General features: G+C 55.5%; 6 protein-coding genes across 6 annotated transcripts; 4 read left to right on the plus strand and 2 right to left on the minus strand.

Moving 5' to 3' along the window:
* Nucleotides 1–4,638: 4,638 nt before the first annotated feature.
* On the plus strand, nucleotides 4,639–7,195 carry GMORB2_2964 (uncharacterized protein; the record flags this gene model as incomplete). Its single annotated transcript, XM_035464940.1, has 3 exons — nucleotides 4,639–4,650; nucleotides 6,598–6,768; nucleotides 7,172–7,195. 3 exons carry the CDS (start codon nucleotides 4,639–4,641, stop codon nucleotides 7,193–7,195), a joined length of 207 nt encoding a protein of 68 aa, XP_035319178.1.
* Nucleotides 7,196–7,222: 27 nt separating this feature from the next.
* Nucleotides 7,223–9,047, plus strand: GMORB2_2965 (glycogen synthase kinase 3 beta; the record flags this gene model as incomplete). The annotated part of the gene is made up of 6 exons (XM_035464941.1): nucleotides 7,223–7,268; nucleotides 7,405–7,577; nucleotides 7,698–7,781; nucleotides 7,943–8,291; nucleotides 8,425–8,823; nucleotides 8,914–9,047. The coding sequence occupies 6 exons, from the start codon at nucleotides 7,223–7,225 to the stop codon at nucleotides 9,045–9,047; spliced, it is 1,185 nt and encodes a 394-aa protein (XP_035319179.1).
* Nucleotides 9,048–10,678: 1,631 nt separating this feature from the next.
* Nucleotides 10,679–14,078, plus strand: GMORB2_2966 (nuclear cap-binding protein subunit 1; the record flags this gene model as incomplete). Its single annotated transcript, XM_035464942.1, has 5 exons — nucleotides 10,679–10,760; nucleotides 10,858–11,336; nucleotides 11,436–12,522; nucleotides 12,630–13,351; nucleotides 14,049–14,078. The coding sequence occupies 5 exons, from the start codon at nucleotides 10,679–10,681 to the stop codon at nucleotides 14,076–14,078; spliced, it is 2,400 nt and encodes a 799-aa protein (XP_035319180.1).
* On the minus strand, nucleotides 12,893–16,712 carry GMORB2_2967 (uncharacterized protein; the record flags this gene model as incomplete). The annotated part of the gene is made up of 6 exons (XM_035464943.1): nucleotides 12,893–13,284; nucleotides 14,036–14,103; nucleotides 14,471–15,750; nucleotides 15,829–15,990; nucleotides 16,081–16,376; nucleotides 16,448–16,712. The coding sequence occupies 6 exons, from the start codon at nucleotides 16,710–16,712 to the stop codon at nucleotides 12,893–12,895; spliced, it is 2,463 nt and encodes an 820-aa protein (XP_035319181.1).
* Nucleotides 16,713–17,669: 957 nt separating this feature from the next.
* On the plus strand, nucleotides 17,670–19,347 carry GMORB2_2968 (tRNA pseudouridine55 synthase; the record flags this gene model as incomplete). The annotated part of the gene is made up of 2 exons (XM_035464944.1): nucleotides 17,670–17,703; nucleotides 17,792–19,347. The coding sequence occupies 2 exons, from the start codon at nucleotides 17,670–17,672 to the stop codon at nucleotides 19,345–19,347; spliced, it is 1,590 nt and encodes a 529-aa protein (XP_035319182.1).
* A 682-nt stretch (nucleotides 19,348–20,029) lies between these two features.
* GMORB2_2969 (to exosomal core protein CSL4) lies at nucleotides 20,030–20,896 on the minus strand (the record flags this gene model as incomplete). The annotated part of the gene is made up of 1 exon (XM_035464945.1): nucleotides 20,030–20,896. The coding sequence occupies one exon, from the start codon at nucleotides 20,894–20,896 to the stop codon at nucleotides 20,030–20,032; it is 867 nt and encodes a 288-aa protein (XP_035319183.1).
* Nucleotides 20,897–21,464: the final 568 nt, after the last annotated feature.

The raw sequence follows: 21,464 nt of genomic DNA on the forward strand, positions 1-21,464 counted from the left end.
CTTTTTTCTTTTTTTTTTCTTTTTTCTTTTTCTTTTTTTTTTTCTTTTTCTCTCTATTCACGGCCCAGAATGCAAATGCCTCGCCCTGCAATACTTAAGATTATTACCCCGTGCGTAATCATCACATCCGTACCACACCATCGGAGCGGGAGACAGACTGGCGGAGTGCCCTGACCTCTCTGGTCCCACTGTTATGCACACAGTCGTTCTGGCCCTGCTGCTGGCGACGTGGGAGCTGACGTGGGAGCTGCCGTGAGGGGAGTGGATCGTCTCTCCCTCTCGCGAGTTCGTCGTCGATAAAACGACCACATCTGGATGCTTGAACCGTGACTATTCGAGTGCCGTTGCCGGGAATCTACCTAGTGCTGCAGGGGCTGTCATTCTGCGCCGTGTTTGCCACAGTACGAGTACAGGTATCGTGTTAGCTAGCACGCTGTACCCGTACATATCTAGTATTAGTTCAAAGAGCCATCTCGAGGCGCGACGGGGACGTATATTCGTGGCCAATCTCCAGTCCTCGTACTCGTACCCGTCAGTCGGGCCACTCACCCATACCGAAGCGGGCTGGCGAGACGCATGCATATTTGCTGTCTCTCCTCTGTTTCAGTCCCCACCAAGTCCTCGACGACCAGAGAACATGGACAGAAAAGGGGAAAAAATATCAGGAAAGAATAGGGACCAAGGCGAAGAAAGAGAAGAAGAAGAAGAAGAAAAAGAAAAAAAAGAAGAAGACAGGAGAACAAGATATGGGAACATGATGAATATGGTGGTGTGCATCGTGGTGGGAGTGCTAGGCCTCTCAAGAACGGCCACGACCACATGGACCGGGTAGCTCCGCCCTACTGCTAAATTGACAGCCACAGGCAGTTATTGCTCGGGACGGTGGAGGAGAGCAGCGCGGTACCTGTGCGAGTACTCGCAACGATACTCGTAGCTGGCTCGAATCTTCTTCGTGCGCAACTCAGACTCTGCTCTCTCCCCCCATCATCGAATGACACGCGCGATTTTATACCGATACCTACCTACCCTTACGTCGTAGCAGGCGAAAACGGGAGGTAGTCATGATGATCGCTCTCTGGTTTCGGGGTGTGAGACTGATGAGTGGGGACTGATGTGCCTGGACAACCAACGATTGCGAGTCTGGTTATTAGTACGAGTGCTCCATTAGGTTAGTGCTTCGCTCCCGAACCCGAGGACGTCACCGACGAGCGCTGACACATGTACATGTGCTGCTCGCAATAGCCATCGTTAGACATTGTCAATGCATTATCGATTGCTCGTGGTCTCGACAGATGCTGATGGAGGAATTGTGCTTCCGCGTAGCGATACCGCGTAGCGATACCGCGTAGCGGCAACGGCAAGGCTGATGCATCGTGACCTCTGAGGTGACGTACATCCTCTTGCAATCTCCCTCTTAAACTTCGAAGAGAGGCGGTTACGCTAATGGGAAGGAGCGGCCCACAAGGGGGCAAGTGCAGCTAACGACGAATGATAATACGTCAGTGAGCATGCTAACAGCCTGTCACCAACTCACACTCTCTATCTGATAGTACGTTACCACCCGCTCTCTCCAGCTGTAAGATGAAAGGATATCCTGCGGCTCAGACCACTGCTGGTAGACTGTAGGTCTGTCGCTGTACTCGTATTCTGCCGCGATATTACAGCGTATCAGCTCAGTATCTGGGGAGGGAAAGCAGGGTCCCTCCCGACGGCAGCTTTCCGACAATCCTTTCCCTCTGTTTCTCCACCGACGTGAGGAAGACCTGGGAACGATGCTGGTACATGCAGAGAGTAGCAATGCCGGTAATAGTCGAGAGATACGAGCAGAGAGCTATGACTACCCTCCCAAGCTTTGGCTTGGTCGAAGCCGCATGAGGCTCTCGCTCTCGACGGCCCAATCCTCCACTCCACACCCCTTGCTCAAGCAGAGAGGAAGAGCAGCTCGCGATACTTCTCCTCCCGCTCGGCAATGCCAACGACCCCTGACCTGGCGGCGCTCTCGACCGGGCGGCAGCGGACGGGTGTTTGGTCATCTGGTAATGATGCATTGTATGTACGCCATCTTGACGTTGCACACACACATACACGCAACTTTGGACGGAATATTACCTAGAAACACATGATTGTACTCCATTTCTCTGCAGAAAAAGAAAGAAGAAAACCAATATACTATTATGATATAATTGGGTCAAGGTACGGGATTCATTGTCCAGCGAATGAATGGGAAAGGAACAAAAAGTGACGGGTCATCGAACAAGGGGAGGCGAGGAGGGGCACAGGAAAAAAAAGAGAGCCAGCCGACTTGGACGCGTGACATGAATCCCCGCACGAAGCTGGGATGCATATGGGAGAGGAAGAGAGAGAGAGAGAGAGAGAGAGAGAGAGAGAGAGAGAGAGGGAGCCAGTGAGACAGTGAGAGTGAGAGAGTGAGATATCGGCAAGGTGTAATAATAATACATGTACAGAGTATGTGTACGCCATGTACGGAGTACGTAGGGTGTAATCATGATGCTGCGATACTCGCAGAGGCTGCGGGGAGTACGTCCAGGTTATCGGTATTTGGGACCGCTGCAAGATGTCACTCTATTTCCTGAAACGCTCACTACAATCGACAGACTGCTACCACCGCTACTGGCGAGTCACGACGGCACTGTCCAGGGTTGATGTACTTGTAGAAGGAAGAACGAGACCTTTTCCAGCTTCTTCGTCACGTTGTCAGACAGATGGGGCATGCGGGCTCCTCTCCTCTCGCTCCCAATCCTGGTCGGGTACGACGTTGATTTGCAATAACAACGAGGTTCTTGTACGGCATACAAGGACCAAAGCAACGACGCCGATGCTGTTTATCTAGTAACACCACAAGCATTAGCTGCTGGTAATGATGCCTTATTCAATGACCCAGAGGCTGTACCTACGGATAGACGACGTACAGACCAACGGCACCATAGGCTATATGCGTACTAGCAGAGGGAGCGAGAATACATGTGCTCGAGCCGTCAAGCTGCAGAGGGATACTCGGCCAATGACGCTCGTACGAGAGAGACAGAGAGCAAGGAAAGAAAAAAAGAAAAAAGAAAAAAAAAAGAGAGCACGATGAGTACTCGTAGACGGACACAAGGACACATCTGCCCGTCTGAAACTGCACGTCCCCTTTTCCTGCCTTCAGCCCGGGCCAGGTCGCTGCATTGACTTCGGCATGCCGCGTGCAGTGGGAGATGGATACATGTAGCTTGGGCATCAAGTCTCCCGATATTTGTCGCCCGGAGTCGAGAGTGCGCCCTCTCTCTGGCAAAGAAAAAAGAAAGGAGAAGACGAGAAGAGAGTGAGGGCTAAATAGGGAGAGAGAGGGAGACAGGGAGAGAGAGGGAGAGGGAGAGAGAAGGAGAGAGGGAGAGACAAGGAGAGACAGGGAGAAACCGACAGACGGGCTGTGCAACTCGATCAGCGTAGTATTGCAGAGGTTACGCAGACGGACTATATGTACTGCTACTCGTAGTGCTACTACTGTCAGTAAGTATTACACGCTGCATGTATATGTGCATTCTTCCCTTGCTCTCTGCTCGGGTTTGAGATGTTGTAGATGAGTCCTCATTCCGTGCCGTTCATTCAATCGGCCAGTACATGTGCCGGTGGTAATAATCAACAGTATCGTTATTACCTGTACGTACATCCCATGTGGCATTGTCAATCGGTCCGCTCATCAACCCTCCAACATTGGAGGAGACACACTGGTGAGTAGGAGGGCAACATGATGTATTTCGCGCTCGCACATATTCGCATTCATACTGCAAGGAAAAAAAAAAAAAAGCCTCCAGCATTCTTCTTGGTTCCCGTCAGCAAGGAAGAGGCGTCCCTTGATTCGACATGAGTCGAGTCAGTAGACGCCTGTTTGTTCGTGCCCAGCCCGGGGGACCCACCCGGATACATGACCTGGGCAGCAGAGAAATCCCAGAGAGATTTTGCCGATCCACATATTTTGTCATCAACGCAACTGCTAATACCTCCAGGTATCAGTAGCTTGATGTACCGTGAGGTCGTCATACCCGCCCCAGAGGCCGGAGGTACGAACAAGTTACGATCCGAACAAGTAGAGAATTTCAGATATCCACATCCACGCCCCTCCCCCTCCCCTGTTCCTCTCCCCTCCCCCTCCACGGACGGCACGTACTTGGGTCTGGCCTCCCCCCCCCCCCCCCCCCTCGTCACGAGTGCGCTACATGAAGCACCCCGCCCCTCGTCTGGTGGCCAGTGGATACCTACTCGTCGTACATTAACGGAGCACTACAACATTTTGTTTGATACTTCCCGGTACGGCACAACGACCAACCCGCCATCTCTCATAGAAGAAGAAGGAGGGGAAAAAAAAAAAGCAAAAACTTGCCTCAGCCTCTGAGATCGGAACTCCAGCCCCTACAGAGTTATTATTGAGTTTCTTGGTGGTTACTTCGTCATCAACCCCGGTCGTAATTTATTCTCTCCATATTTCACCGTGGTCATCGGATGCTTGAATCACTGCAGAGTATTCCTACTATTTCAGGTACTAGTGATAGAGTGAGCATTACTCCGTATACTGCCACTTAGTTGATTCTGCGAGAATAATAATAATAATAATAATAATCCTCGTAAGAAAACCTGCCCATGATCCAATCCGTACAGCTAAATAGCCCAGCCTCATAAGAGCCCCACCTTTTCTCGACGACTCATCTCGAGTTCTTTCCTTTCCTTTCCCTCTCTCCCCCTCCCCACCAATTCACAATTCACCCCATCGAGTTGCCCTCATCACCAATTTGCCTATCCCCTCCTCCGCCTCTCTCTCTCCTCTCTCTCTCCTCTATAACACCCTAAAAGTTTCCCCGGGATATCGAGCAGAGAAAAGAGAGAAGCTGCCGCATTGAGATGACCTACGTTCTGCTGCTGCTGTTCCTGACACTGGCAACTAACTGAACTGGTCTTGATTATCACGGGCCGGCCTGCCACCCCCCCCCCCTCCCCTTTCCGATCACCTCTCGTGTACTGCGTACTATTCTTTGTGGAACAAACCCGTCGCCAATTCCGAGAGGGATTCAGCCTTCCTTCTTCTTCCCTTATTCCCCCGGGTTTTTCTTCTTAACCCTTCTTTCGTCCTCCTGCACCGTTGCATAATACGCGCGCTTGACGATTCACGCTTCTGATTACCTACACGAGAGCGACGAATACCTGCTCTCCCCCGCATCATCGAATCAACAAGACGGCCAGCCGTTTAGTTCTGTACGGAGTCGTTGCAAACCGGACCCATAGCTCCTCCTCCTTTCCTCTTTTCTTCTCCCCTCTCCATCAAACAACATTGAGAGAAGTCTGTAAGTAGAAGGAAAAAAGACGTCTCTTTTTGTATTCCCCCGGATTTCCCCCCCGTCCAACGTTTTTTTTTTTTTTCTGGTCCTCGTCCTCTTTTCTTCCTCGCCTTGTTGCAGCCCGTGCAGACGGTGTTGGACCCTCTCCCCCCCCACCCCTGCCACTCGCCCCTCCCCCAAAAAATTCACCGCACTCACCTCACTGTCGTCCACTGCTTAGCTGCATGGCGTATCTTCCCTACATCAACCGCACCACCATCACCACACACCCCTCTCTCTCCGTCTCAACCTGCATTACCACTGCCACTTCTTTCTCTCGGTTCTAGCAGAAGAGCACCAGAACCAGCAGCATCTGTCTGCATCAACTCAGCTGTTGGCCTTGTCCTGGTCGCTCTCTCTAATTGGCCAACTGCGGCAACGACGGCTTTCCCCTGCTGCTGTCCTTGCTAGTCCCCTGTTGGTACTGCTGCCCTCCCGCCGCTGCTACGGGCCTATCACGCTGTATATTACCACCCAGGCACCTAGCTGGACTCGCCTTTAGGCTACCCACCACCTAATACCACGGGGACTGTTCCTGCTGCTGCTGCTGGTAGCTGCTGTGTGCCCTCACACACACTGACAGGTACGGGTGCTGGTTCTCTGAGGTGTTACTGCTTTGCTTCTGTGAGGTACTGCCCGCCTCCGAAGCAGTGAAGTAGTGTTGGGAGGAGGAGTATTGGCATTGGTATTGCCTCAGACACACCACACACCACACACCATACTCGTACACCAAGAGTGTGCACACCCCTCTTCACACCCCATTGGCTCTCATCCTTGAGCAATACTGGCCAGCTTTTTAATGCCTACCCTTCCCTTGGCTTTTTTTTTTCTTTTGAATTTTTTTTCTTATTCTGATTTTTTTTTTCCCTTTGCCCTCTCTTGCCTACTTGTCTGTACCCTCTGCTGCCGTCACTCAGCCCCGCACCCCTCCCTCGCCCAACTCGCGCCGTGTCACCACTACTAGTAGTGCTACTAGTGGTAGAAGAGAGAGAGAGAGAGAGAGAGAGAGTGAGAGTATTACTACCAGCACCACTGCTATTTCTACTGGAGCCTCGAATTCGAACCTTTTTTTACCTACTCTCCTTCTCCCTTTTGATTATTCTTTCTTCTGCGCATGATACCATCATCTTCTTCCTCTCCCCATCTCATCGTCATCAACGCCTGTACACAACGCCTTTGACACTGTCGGCCGACTCGACTCTTACTAAACTCTCCGGCCCCCTCCTAGCCTAGTCTCTTTGTCAAACAGGACCTCTCTCAACAGGTCTACAGGTCTGCTGCCCACAAGCCTAAAAGGGAAGACCCCGCCCTTGAATCCAAGAGAGCCACCACACGAGGTCTTGAACCTTTCTGCGAGGTCACGAGCGCCGCCACCTGCCACCACCTCGGACCACATTTCGTACACTCGACACTTTTGTGAGCAGATACTTTGCTCGTGACGCCCTCTCTGCCTTTTCGATCCACCGTGCCTTTTTCCTCGTGCGACGACGACGACGACGACGACAACAGCAACAACTGCAACGAGTCAATCTGCTGTCCTTGATTCGTTTTAATCACCACAAAAAAAAATAGACGCCGCCCTTTCACGACACACACACACACACCACACACACACACACACACACACACACACACAAAAAGCCAACCAACCCTCTCTCTCTACCAAACCCCCCTCCCCGCTTTCGGTGCCTTTTTGTCCCTCTGAAATCCCCCCCCCACCTTCAATTGTTGCCCATCACGGCCCGTTTCCAGGACCACGTACACCCCTCCCCGACTACATATCCCGGCCTGCTTCTTCTCAGACCCCGGTAGCCCCGAGCGTCTAGCTACGGGTGCCAAAAACCACTGTTGTCATGTCGTCGCATCGCCCCAACGCCCTCAACAGTCTTAGGATGGGAGGTGAGTTGTTTTCCGATCCCTTGCTGCCGACTGTTACTGCTTGCTTCTTCTACCTGCTGCCTGCTGCCCCTCCAACTCTCCTCCCCCCCCGCACGACGATCCAGCTGTTTGGACGACGCTGACGCAAAATGCCCAGAAATTATCCGCGAAAAGGCGCAAGACGGCATTACCGGTGAGACGAGGGAGATCCAGTACACGCAGTGTAAGATTGTGGGCAATGGATCTTTTGGTGTCGTCTTTCAGACCAAGCTGTCACCCTCGGGGGAAGATGCTGCCATCAAGCGAGTTCTCCAGGACAAGAGGTTCAAGGTGCGTCCCTCACGAATGCAACCGGTGACCGCCCGATCTCGATGGTGGCGATTGGGGCGGAACACCTTAGGCGAGGAGAAACAACGAGAGCTAGCATGTGCTGACTGACGCGTGGGTTAGAACCGTGAACTGCAAATCATGCGCATTGTCCGACACCCCAACATTGTCCAGCTCAAGGCTTTCTTCTACTCCAATGGCGAGCGGGTAAGTTTTTCTGACGTTCCTGCGACCGTGAATCTCGACAGGAAGGGGAAAAAAAACATAAAGGAAGTGGACGGAAAAAGAAGGAAGCGAAGGCGGATGTAGGGAAATGAGGAGAAGGAGAAGACGATGAGAGGACAAAACCGGGCTAATCGTTTTTACAGAAGGACGAAGTCTACCTCAACCTCGTCCAGGAATTCGTCCCCGAGACAGTCTACAGGGCCTCGCGATTCTTCAACAAGATGAAGACAACCATGCCTATCCTCGAGATCAAGCTGTACATCTACCAGCTCTTCAGGGCGCTGGCCTACATCCACTCTCAAGGAATCTGCCACAGGGACATCAAGCCGCAGAACCTCTTGCTCGACCCCAACAGCGGCATCCTCAAGCTCTGCGACTTTGGCAGCGCAAAGATCCTGGTCGAGAACGAGCCTAACGTGTCGTACATTTGCTCACGCTATTACCGCGCACCTGAGCTGATCTTTGGCGCGACTAACTACACGACCAAGATTGGTGAGCCTTGACATATTCCCTACCCTTCCTACCGGGACAATGGCACACACACACACACACCCGCCGCCCCCCCCCCCGATAGCCCGACACTCTGTCCGATCAAGATGAGTGAACTGACTCTACACGTCTCCAGATGTCTGGTCTACCGGCTGCGTCATGGCCGAGCTCATGCTCGGCCAGCCGCTGTTCCCCGGCGAGTCAGGGATAGACCAGCTCGTCGAGATCATCAAGGTGCTGGGTACCCCGACGCGGGAGCAGATTCGAACTATGAACCCGAACTACATGGAGCACAAGTTCCCCCAGATCAAGCCGCACCCCTTCCACAAAGTTTTCCGCAAGGCCGACCCCGATGCGATCCTGCTCATCGCCCAGCTTCTCGAGTACACGCCTACGGCAAGGCAGTCCGCCATCGGCGCCATGGTCCACCCCTTCTTCGACGAGCTGCGCGACCCCAAGACGAAGCTGCCCGACTCCAGGCACGGCACCTCGGACATGAGGGATCTGCCTGATCTCTTTGACTTTACTCACCACGGTATGTCTCGACACGTGCCCTCGAGAGATTCCGTCCGTCGAAGAGAGATGGCGTAGCTCAAAGATTGATTGACTAATCCTATGCGTACAGAGCTGTCAATTGCCCCCGACCTGAACCACAGCCTGGTGCCCCCTCACATGCGCCCCGTACTGGCATCACGCGGCCTGGATATCGACAACTTCACGCCCTTGTCGAAGCAGGAGATGGTCGCCAAGCTGGATTGAGAGCAGCCGGCGTAAGAAGGGGGAGGGGAAAACAATCCGGCACATACAGAATGCCACCCCTCGGCAGAACTCGGTTCCAACAGGCGAGCCTATTCACGACCCTCAACCCTCGACACGGGCCATTCACATGGAGGACGAGGCGAGACTCGTCGTATAGAATTCTTTCCTCCAGGCTGGGCTGATGCGAATAGGCTGCGGGTGTGTGATCTCGAAAGGCTCTCCTGACCAGAGCAGGTGAATGGCTGCTTGGTGGCCGGGGAGGCAAGCACGCGCAGGCTGAAGCAGATGACGGGGGTGGTAGGCGGCGGTGGTGCTGGTGGTCATTGGAGAAGGACAAGGCAGTGTAACCTTTTTGCATGAGGATGAGAAACATGAATATGAAAAAAAAGGAAAAAAGAAAAAATGGAATAACGAAAAAAACAAAAACAAAGGAACCCAAAAAAGTGGAGGGATGATGAGAAGATGAGAAAGACAAGACAAAGAAAGAGAGGAACGGAGAGAGCAAGACAAGAGAGGATGAGAGAAGTGAAAGGGCAGGAAAGGAAGGAGAGAAAGGGCCTCGTTACTCTAAGAGAAACAAAAAGAGGCTTGGTGGTTATACCGGGGAGGGGGATATGGGATATGATTCCCCCTTTTTGTCACTTGGCGTTATTTTTTTAAGGATGGAAACCAAAGGAACCCCATTTCTGCCTCTGAGCTCTTCTCTCCCCCCTCCTCTTCTCGTTCTTTTCTTTCCTTGATTGAGACCCAAGCTATTACTTTTTATACTATTACACCCTCATGCCGGATCGGATCCATGTATTGTTTCTCTTGTTGAAGACAGAAAAAAAAAAGAAAGAAAAGAGGAGATTTTTTTTTTTGTTGGGAATTAGGTCAACGACTCCTCTACTCAGGAGCTCAGGACTAGAACTGAATGATGGGTGATGGCAAGAAGAAGGAGAAGAAGAAGCAAGAAAAGACAAAAATGTTTTTATGCATATCGCTGGAAAAATCATGTTAGACCACGGGTTTGTTTTTGCTACCTTTATGAAAAGAAGATGTGCCTGTTTTGGGGTCTTGGCTTGTTGTTCTCTGCATCTCGATATTCTGATCCTTCAACACTTTCTGTATATTATCATCCATTATCTGTTCATCCGACATGTGCCAGTAAAAAGCCCAGATGAGAGAACGAAAAGGTCGCAGTAAGCATCATCTAAAGTATCCATGTGTTCGCATAATACTCGCCCGTACTCGTGGAGTCGTGGTGACCCGGGGAAGGCTTCAAGTGACATCCCCCCCCCCCCCCCCCCCCCCAGAGAACTATTGCCTCATATATCAGGCCTATACAAAGACCAACCTCGAGAATCCACACACGCATGCTGCAGAGACCAAAGACCAGCAGCTCCACACAGACGCAGCAAAAGAGACGAATCACCGTCATCACAAGTACCAGCAATAGTACCTTGTACCTTTGACGCAAGGGCCGCAAACGTGCGTGTGTGTATGTGTGTTTACGCGCCTTCCACCATCTATCTACCTTGTACTCGTACAGACTACAAGACTCTCCCCCCAAAGTTTTTGAAGCTCCGTCCACAAACTTGTCTGCCGTCTCCCGTTCAACCGGAGTGCATCCTACGCCAACGCAGCACATAATGGCCGACTATGACAGGAGAAGGTCTGGAGGAGGAGGAGGAGGAGGAAGCGGTGGTGGTTACCGCAAGCGACGATATCGTGGTAAGCGAGGAAGAAAAAAAAAAGAAGCCGCCCTCAAATGATCAAGAAAGATACCGGAAAGAAGGAAATATGCTGATCTGAACTCTCATATACACAGACGACGACGATGACCATCACTACGACCGACGACACAACCAGCGCCGCCGTGTGGACCCTCTACCGGTCCGCCTGCGCCGTCAGGTCCTGGGCCTGGCCGACTCGCCCCTCCGCTCGTGGGCGGACGAGGTGCAGTCGGCGGCGGCCCTGGTGTCGGACAATTACGAAGACGAGGACCTGAGGAGGCAATTCGTCGACCTGGTCATGCAACTGCACGTCGAGCAGCCGCTCAAGACGCCCTTTGTGGCCGCCGTGGTGCTGGTCGCCAACACGCGCAGGCCTGAGCTGGTGGCCGACCTGTTAGCCAGGCTGGCTGAGCTGACGGCGTCCGACGTCGCGGCGGGAAACTGGAGGACCGTGAAGCTGCGCCTCAAGCTGCTGGCCTGCCTCCAGTCGTGCCTCGAGGGGGAAGGCGTCTTCCCTCTGCTCGACGAGCTGTTCGACAGGGCTGCGGAGCTGCAGACAGCCAGTTCCGAGGATGTGAGTGCTTTCCTCGCTTGAAAGATGGAGGGAAGGAAAGAAAGAGAAATGGATGGCCATGATCGATTTACTGACGGAGAGACGGGTGGGGGGGAGCAGACTATCGGAACGGAAATCGTCAAGATCATCCTCCTGACTATCCCTTACATCATGGCCGCCGCTCCGGGCCAGCTTTCGCAGCAGAAATCGGCCGAACTTATGGAGAAGACGGACATCATCGCCTCGGAGCCCCACGCGCTGCAGACCATTGTCGACCCCTTCCATCCGGAGTCCGGGGATCCGGAGGGCGTCGACGGCTCCCCGAGCTTCTGCATGCTCCTCCAGAAGCAGCTGCAGACCGAGGCGTCGCGTAACTGGGAGCTCAGGTGCCTGCCGCGGCCGTGGCAGATGCCCCTGAAGGACATCCAGGTGCAGGAGAAGCTGTCGAACCCCACTAAGCACGCGCTCCCGCCCATCGAGATCCCCTCGACCATCGTGGCCGGCCCGCGCGCCCTGTTCCCCGAGGTGCACTTCTCCGTGTACGCGGACCAGGACGTCGAGACGGTGCCTCCCCAGACGGACATCGCATCGTCGCTGATCCGCGACGGCCTGGCCGACACCATCAACATCCTCAACTTCAACAGGCACGCCGTGGCCCGGTACCTGATGGACCTGGACTGCTACTTCACCGAGGGCACCTTTGTCAAGCGCGCCACGCCCTTTGACGACCTGCGCGCCCTGCCCGAGGGCCGCCTCACGTGGAAGCCAGAGGACGTGGCCGTCGACGCCGTCTTCTCCCAGCTCCTCCTCCTCCCCGGGCCCGAGTGCAAGACGGTCTACTACCACTCCGTCCTGACCGAGGCCTGCAAGATCGCCCCGGCCGCCATCGCCCCCAGCCTCGGCAGGGCCATCCGCTACCTCTACCGCTCCAACGCGCGCATCGACCTCGAGCTCAGCTACCGCTTCCTCGACTGGTTCTCCCACCACCTCAGCAACTTCGGCTTCACCTGGAAGTGGGCCGAGTGGCAGGACGACACCGCCCTCCCGGACCTGCACCCGTCCATCTGGTTCCTCAGGGGCGCCCTGGACAAGGAGGTCCGCCTCAGCTTTGCCCAGCGCATCTTCAAGACCGTCCCCGACGCCTATCACGGGCTGATTGGTTCCGAGAAGGAGCAGGATGTTCCCCCGTTCAAATATGCGGATGATGGTGTGTTTACTCAACCCCCCCCCCCCCCCCCCCCCCCCTCTCTCTATTTTCACTCGATAAAGAGTGCTGACTTGTTCACCCTGTAGAAACCCCTTTCTCCTCGGAAGGCAAAGAGATTGCGACACTGCTGCGACGCAAGGCGCCAGACGAAGAATTCCAGCCCCTCATCGATGCCATCCAGACGCAGGCGATGGAGCGCGGGCTGGACCCGGTGGTGGCGAGCACCGACGTCTTCACCACGGCCGTGTGCTGGGTGGGCTCCAAGTCGCTCAGCCACGTCCTGGCGTGCATCGACCGGACCAAGAATCGGCTACTGGAGGCCGGGGCGTCGTCGGAGGCGGCACGCGTGCAGATCGTATCGTCCGTCATGTCATACTGGCGCGCCCACCCGGGCGTGGCCCTCTCCATCGTCGAGAAGCTGCTCAACTACACCATCCTCACGCCCTTCAACGTCATCGACTGGGCCCTCGTGGCCGGCGCGCCCTCCAACGGCACCGACGGCGGCGACTCCCTCGCCCGCCCTCACGTCTTCGAGGTCGTCCTTAACACCGTCGCCAAGGTCACCGGCCGCATCCGCCAGATCCAGACCCGTCTCGACGCCCAACCCAAGGCCAAGGCCAAGGCCGACACCGACGCCGACGCCAACGCCGACGCCGACGACGTCGTCGGGGAGGATCCGGACTCGTACGCCAAGGAGACCAAGAACATGCGCGACATGTTCCGGTCCATGAACGACGCCCTCGCCAGCTGGGCCACCGGCGACTGGCAGGATGGCAAGGATGGGGAGAGGGACGTCCTCATCCGCAGGTGGGGTCAGCGGTGGCTACGCGTGTTCCAGCGCAAGGCCGCTCTGGAGGAGACGTTCGTCGTCGATGCGGAGAAGAAGGCTGCTGCTGCTAAGGCTGCAGCAGCTGCTGCTACTACTGCTGCTGCCGCAGCCTCTTCTTCTGGAAATGGTGTCGCAGAGGCTTCCTGAGAAGAACATGTCTTGTGTATGTGTACGAAGAGAGGTCATTGTCGTGATAAGCTTGTACAATTCCAAGGGGATAAAATTACCATAAAAAAAACTTTACATTGTCTCCTCCCCTCCCTTTTTTTTATATTACTTTTTGTTCTTCATTTTCTTCACTTTGAAATATTCTTTTCATTCTATTTCTGTCGATTCTTTTTAATGCTTCTTTTGAATGTTATTCTTTTTTTTATAAGAAAAAAACCCATCAAGCTGTCTTTGTTCTGTTATCCTGATCCTGACATCTCGTTTCCCTCGAGATCAAGAAAAGGCCAAGTAATCCGAGGAAGAAAAAAATAGAAAAAAGCAAATCTGACCATGTGAAAGCGCCTGACCAAGGATATGAGTAGTGTGAGGAACAAAACAGGAAAAGAGAAAAGAGAGAAGAACAGAATAAGAAAAGAACTCCCCCCCCCCCAAAAAAAAAAAGTGTCTAGAAATGATCATCATTCACGCTCCGTCATACTATCACCTTCTTCCGAATCGGCTTGGGCAGAGCCACACCATTCATGTACAGGGTCTCGTGGATCTCGTCCGTCTCGCCTAGGTTCTTGATCTTGTCGAGTAGGTGGCTGCAGCGACGATAGAGGCAAGGTTAGATCATGTATTGCGTCCGAGACGGGGTGGGGGCTACGCCTGAATTGGCCGACGAGGCGACGGAAGAAGCTATTGCTGCCGTCGTCGCCTTTTTCATTCTCCTCTTGCGTGTTGCCCAGTCCACTTGTACCTGGCTCTGGTGGTTGTGATGGTTCTGGTGACCCGATCGAGGGAAGTATAAAAGGAAGAGGAAGAGGAGGAAGAGGAGAGAGTGTAGGGGTAGGATGCTGGGAATGGAAATCATGTTGATGACGATCAGAAGAGGAGAGTGATGGGGTGCAGGGGGCAAGAGGAGCCGAATTCGTCTCAACCAAGATCAGAAAGGGGGAATGATAGGCGTACTTTATAGGGAGGTGACCTGCTCGGCCCTCCGTCATGGCCAGCTGGACTCGCTCCGTCTGGTGTCGATGGTCTTCAAAGTGTCGGCGTATGCGCTCCTGGCACTCGTCTGCGTCGCCGCCGCGCACAATGTACTCGCAGTCTTCCTGGTCGCATGTCCACGTGTCGTTGGGGCCGCGAGGTGTAGACGACGGGATCTTGTCTGCGCGGATGACAATCCTGACCTTGTCGTCGTCATTGTCGTCGTCGTCGTCATCTTCACCGTTGGCAATGTCGTTGTCGACGCCGTCATCGTCACTGTCGTTCATATCGGCATCTTCCACCGTGGCGTCGTCAAAGTAGTGCGACTTCTTGGCCCGCACACCAGAGTCGCTCCCGTAGTCGTCGTCCTCGGTGACGTCGTCAATTTCCATCATCTCTGACCGTGGCCGTTTCTTGATCGTCGAGATCGGTCGGAGGTTCGACTTTCCGGCGCGACTTGGCGTCTTGATCCCCTTACCCATACGACTCGGTAAGACTGTGTCGTCGTCGTCGTCATCGTCGTCGTCGTCGTCCTTGTTGGAGGATGCTAGTGGCCCCTTAACCACTGATGACGCCACTGCTGAGGAGCTGTTTCTTGTCATGAACGGGCGAGAGCCCCGGGGTACCAATCGGTAGGGGAAGTCGGACGTCTTCATCGCCACAGGTGTAAACTGTTCGGTGGCCTTCTTCTGGAGCCAGGGATACAGCTCTGTGCTCTGCCACCTCGCCGGGTCAATGATCTTGAGGATATCGGCCGCGTTGTAGTGTAGAACCTCAGCGACAGGTATGCGATGGCTACCTGGGGTGCCGTTTTTGTAGGTGGGGAACCTGCTGGAGAAGTACAAGCGGTTTAGCAGACCAACATAGGTGACTCCGCTCTTGGTGCCGATCAACGTGTCGTATGCCGACTCGAGAGCTTTGATGACCGTGTCGAGAACGCTCCGGTCGTCTCCCGGAGCGGGCACGGGGGCCTTGTCTTGTGGAGGATTCGACGGTGCTGTCATAGGAGGAGGGGCCCCCAGCTCTCGAGGCCGCTCGTCTGCGGGTTGCAGAGCAGATCGAGACCTCGAGGATCGCTGGCTCTGGGTTACAGGTGCATCGGGCGCCACTGAGGCCGCGGACCTCGATCTGCTTGACCGTGTCCTTGATGGCAGACCGACAGACTCGGCGACCTTGGTATCGTTCGTCGTGGATGGCGGATCATTGGTTGGCGGTTTGTATCTAGGATTACGAATCCTATCCTCGGCCTTGGCAAAGAGTTCCTGAGCAACGCGTTAGCATCATACCTGGGAGGCGTAGAGATGGGGGGAAATGTTAGGAGACAAAGGAAAACAGCATACCGGATTCTCCTTCTTCATCCACTTGTAAAAGTATGTATCCGGCCAGTGCAACTGGTCGGAGTCTGCCTGCAATATGAACTGGTTGATGAGAAAGGGGGCCAGATCTTGGCACATTTGCGCAACCTCTCGTATCGTCTTGCCGTTCCCGACTTTGGCAGAGTACTGTAAAGGGATCAACTGGTCAGTACGTGTGTCCGGATGACTCCGGGGCGGGGGAGGCTAAACCTGGAAGAAGACATCTGACAACCGTACGACTGGGTCTGATGACTTGTGCCGACGGTCGATTGCCTTGATGGAAGAGCCAGCGTAGACGTCGAGGACGGAATAGTAGAGTCGAATGGCTTCGCAGATGGATCGGTATATGGGGAGGTATTCGGCGGACGGGTTGATCTCGAACCAGGCATGATGGCCTTCCATCCAGAGAACAGGTGGGTTCGATCGGCGGTTCATGTTGATCTCCGCATCTTCCTCTTCCATTGCCTCTCCGACAGAGTAGCGGCCGCAGTCGGTGACTTCCAGGGGAATCGAGGACTTGACGTTCATGATAACTGGTGGACGGTGATGGAGGTTAGTGGATATGCTGTGTTTTCCGAGGGCATACCAGCACGGACGGACTCACGGTGCGTCCTCTGTTCGGGCGCGTCGACGACCATGGTCCCGCGGACTATGAATGGACCGTCGAACAGCACATCGAGTGCATTGGCCATGGTCTTGCCATCCTGCTTGAGGATCACGGCGTCGACAAGCTCGAATTCGGGGACGAAAGCCGCGTCCGGCGCAAGCCGACGTAAGACAGAAGACTCCTGGCACCAGTGGACGGGGCGCTTGGATATCACCTCATCCTCAAGGCTCGAGGTGGAGCCTCTCCGCCTACGTCCGGTCATGGTGTTGTCTCGGCGCGTGAACCATCTGAAGATGCGGGCGATGCTGATGGCGAGATGTCGAGAGAGCGTGAGAGAGAGCGTGGGGAGCGCAGGCGCTGTATGTGAACTGTCCGAATGTACTGATACTTCGTGGAGAGAAAGCTGTGTCGGGAGAGAGAGGAGTAGAGAGAGAAGACTGGGAAGACGATGGGCGAGAGTCGGGAGAGTGTAGGTGAGGCGAGGGTGAATATGCAATCTGTACAGGTAACGATGCAAGTCACAAGCCGATTACCACGAAAGAGACCGGCATTGACCTGGACTCTGGAGGGGCATCGGTTTCACTCGACATGCGCGCTGGGGCGCAATGCCGTTTAGAGTGGTCTGGACATCATGTGGCGCTCCCACAGCGCCCGACACCCACTAGACGCATGTATCTACAGCGACTGTACCGCTGCATGCCATCATCTTTAGCGTCCAAGTCTCCTGTAAAATCGGTTCCAGAGTGCTGTAAACTCTTGCACATGCTTCGTAGCACCCCCTTGTTCGTAGCGGATAGACCCCGGAGAATGGGTCCCGTTAGGAGGGGCAGTACTGAAAGTCTGTGGGGCGGATAGAACGCGCTACTATTGTTCCACTTAATTTTTTTTTTTTTTTAAGCCTGTCCAAGCTGTTGATACCCTCACTTTATCTATAGGTCCGTCGCAATTGATCATACGATCAACTGACGACTCTACCTCCCGTATATATACGAATCATCCGAGGTGACTCGGACGGGTTGTGTGCGAATAAGAAGTACGCCGGTGCTACTTCATACGCGTACTGCCGCAAGCCTCTCTCCCTCCCTCTCTCTCTCTCTCTCTTATCTGGGCGAGTGTGAGTGCAGCCATTACCAGCCGCCGCCTCCAGAGGCAGCGACGCTCTCTCATATATACCTACCGATACAAAGTCCGCATGCGACGACCCAGAGATCTATTCAGGATGGCTTCCGACGTCGTCCGCGAAGGCTGCTTGGGTAAGCGTCCTCCCTCCCCCCCCCCTCCCTTCAGCATAGGAGCGAAAGACACGACGAGAAACGAATGACGCTGACGCCCCGGGCGCAGCCATAAACAAGCCGTGCGGAATGAGCTCCGCCCAGGTGATACGAGACTGCCAGATTGCCTGGAACCCGTCCAGCTTTTTCCAGCCGCTCATCTCGGCCGAGGTGTCGAAGAAGGAGCGCGAGAAACACACCCGGAAGAAGCACATGAAGCGGGCGAACCAGGTCAAGATCGGGCACGGCGGGACGCTGGACCCGCTGGCGACGGGGGTGCTGATCCTGGGGATCGGGTCGGGGACCAAGGCGCTGCCGCAGTTCCTCGACTGCGTCAAGACGTACGAGACGACGGTGCTGTTCGGCGCCAGCACGGACACGTACGACAGGGTGGGGCGGATCCTGGCCAAGCGGCCCTACGACCACATCACGCGGGACAAGGTGGAGGAGGCCCTCGAGGGCTTCAGGGGCAAGCAGATGCAGGTGCCGCCGCTGTACTCGGCGCTCAAGATGAACGGGAAGCCGCTGTACGAGTACGCGCGCGAGGGCAAGCCCATCCCGCGCGACATCGAGGCTCGCCAGGTCGAGGTCAAGGACCTGGAGCTGGTGGAGTGGTACGAGCCGGGACAGCACCCGCACCGCTGGCCCGCCCAGGAGGCCGAGGCTGCCGAGCGCAACCTGGCCGAGCAGGTCTGGCGCATCAAGAAGCAGCAGGAGACGTCGGGTCGCAAGACGCTCACGCCCGAGGAGAAGGAGGAGGACGACCAGGCCATAGCGGCCCACGAGTCCTTCAAGCGCCGCTTCGAGGAGCGCCAGGATGCCCTCATCCGCGAATCCGGCGTGGGCGGCGACGGGAGCAACGGCGCCAAGGCGAGCAAGAAGACCCGCAAGCGCAGCAACTCGGCCGCCGCCTCCGGCCGCGAACCCCCCATGATGTCCGGGGCCCTGGGCAAGCTCCCCGAGCAGCCCCGCTACTCCACCCGCGGCCAGGACCTCGTCCCCGACCCCCCAAGCCAGGACACGCCCCCGCCCTGGACAGGCAAGGGCCCGGCCGCCTGCCGCATCCGCATGACCGTCACCTCGGGCTTCTACGTCCGCTCCTTCTGCCACGACCTGGGCGCCAAGCTCGACTCTGCCGGCCTCATGGCCGAGCTGTCGCGCACCCGCCAGAGCGACTTCACCATCGGCGGCGTCAACTGCCTCGAGCACGCCGACCTGGCCGCCGGCGAGGCCGTCTGGGGTCCCAAGGTGTCCGCCATGCTGGCCCGCTGGAACGGAGAGCCTTCGGCCGAGTGGAAACCCCCCAGCCCCTCTCCGCCGGCAGCGAAGCCCACCACCGCTACCGCTGCCACCAAAGACGAGCGCAGCAGCGGCCACAGCGGCCGCAGCAGCAAGACCTCGACCCCCCCCGAGCCCGAGGGCACCGACGCAAAGGAGTACCACCGCCCCTTCAGGGCCACCTCCCCCACCGCCGAGAAGCGCCGGCGCTCAGCCACGCCGGACGACCGGGACGGCGATAAGCCTGCCCGCAAGGTCCAGGCTACCGGTAGCCGAGGCAGCCCCACCAGGGACGGGAAGAAGGGTGGCGGCGACGACAGCAAGTCGTGGGACGGCCTCTCTGACTAGTAGTAGAGCCGTATGAGAGATGGTATTGCCGCGAGTAAGGCTGAGGGGAAGGGGACGAAGGAGAAGGGCAAGAGAGGGACGGGTAGCCGTTCTGGTGTTTTGGAGTCTTGTTTGGTCTTGGGTGTTTCGGCATGGGCTTCGCTCAAACTTGTCTTATACGGTTCTTGTTGTCATGGTGGAGTAAAGAGGTGATGGAACACTTTTGGCACGTATTCACCCCCCGGTTTCCCCTTCACTTTTCTTCTTCCTCTTCTTCCCTACCACTAGACGGTCGTTATATATATTACGTCGTAGCAGAACCAAGAAAAAAAAGATTGTTAGTCTTTCTATTGATTTGCGTCGTGTCTGGATGCCCGTTGCATTGGAGTATTGGAGCAGCAATTTTTGTTCTTTCTTGGCCATTCTTTTTGATTTGTGTCGTGTATATGCTAAATGCAGTGTGGCAGGGAAAATAAATAAGAAACATGCTGGGAAAGATGTAAGAAAGAGGTAAGAAAGAAATTTGAACAAGTAAGAACGATTTATCCCCGTCGCTTCCCATGCTTTTTTTTTGGTTGAAATAAACCCCGAGTTGATCCCCTCTGTAAACGCCGCCGTTAAGAAAGATGCGAGAAAAGAGAAAAGTCGTATAACCCTCGTCGTGATCGCATTATCGTCGTCACCGCACGTGTGTATGTGTGCGTTATTCCTTTGGTGGTCCTGACTCTGCATCTTGCTCTTTTTCCGACTCCTGCTGCTGCTGCTGTTGCCGGGCCTCGTTGTCGTGCTGCTCGTGCTGGGCGAGGAGCTGTCTGGCCGAGTCGATCCTGGCCATGGCACTCTCCAGGGTCTCGAGCCTCCTCCTCTTGTCGCTGTCCCTCCTCTCGAGCTCGGACACGCGCTCCTCGAGCTTCGCGCGCGCCCTGCGCTCCTCGGCCACCATCTCGTTGGCCTGCTCGAACAGGGACGCGCTCAGCTCCTCGACCTCCTTGCTCGTGGCCGTCAGACGGCCCTCCGCCTCCTTGCGAAGCGACTGCTCGCGCACCAGGGCTTGCAGGAGCTGCTCGGCGCTCTGGTGGTCCGACTCGGCCCGGCCGTAGCGTTCCAGGCTGGGCGACGACTTGTTGCTCCTCGAGCCGAGGAGCGACGATAGCCGTCCCTGAAGGAAGCCCGTCGATGACCGGCGGTCCTCGGCAGCCGGGGTGCTCGGCGTCCGGTCATCATCTTTTGGGGGAGGCGGTGGAGGAGTAGGATCTGAGGAGGAGGAGTCGGAGGAGGAGGAGGAGTCGTTGGGATTCGCCGAGGCTGTCGTTGGCGCTGCTTGCGCTCGGAGCCTGGCCAGCTCATCTTCGTATTCGGCCCATCGGCCCACTGCGGCTTCCGCCTTGTCGTTGAGCTGGCCGACTTGAGCTTCGAGTTCGGCGATGCGTGCCTGGGCTTGGATGAGGTCAGGCAGGGAGCTTCCGCAGCTGGGGCAGAGGTCGTTGCCTGTCGTCGTGGACGTGGGAAGGCCGCCCTTTGCCGTCACCGCCGTATCTGCCATGGTGAGGATCATGGTTGTCGACGACATGGCGCCGCGGTGTGTGTGCGTGTGCGTGTGCGTGGTTGCGTCGTTTGCTGCTGCTGGTTATTCGGAAGAGCTTACTGTCGACAAAAAAAAAAAGATGGTGATAGGAAAAGGTGAAAGTATCCTTTCCCTTCTTCCGAGCAGATTTGTTTCAAAGGTTGTCAAAAGGTTGGAGAGGAGAGAAAGACGACAGAGACGAGGGGCTCAGAGAAATTCCACTTGGTCTGGGCTGGTCTCTGCTTTGTGTCGCATTGCTAAAAGTGGTAGGTACGACCAGGGTCCTGAGGCTCGACCTTTCTAGGCTCTTGCTTCCAAGAGGCCGAGCCCAACCCAAGGAACGAACCCTGGAATGGCCATGATCCGGGGTCCAGCCGAAACGCCGTTCATCATGATTCACATTCCTTGTGTACGAACTCACGGAGTGCATGTATTATTACCATGCCACTGGTATTATTACTGCAAGCCTGCAGAATACCTACTCGTACCCGTACAGGCTACATCTAGAAGATCATGTCTCAGCCTCCTGCATCCTTTCTCTCCGTCGTTCATTGAGGCTCTGATCGATGCCCCT

The sequence above is a fragment of the Geosmithia morbida genome, assembly GCF_012550715.1.
Source record: "Geosmithia morbida isolate 1262 chromosome Unknown scaffold_15, whole genome shotgun sequence".
NCBI classification, from domain to species: Eukaryota; Fungi; Ascomycota; class Sordariomycetes; order Hypocreales; family Bionectriaceae; genus Geosmithia; species Geosmithia morbida.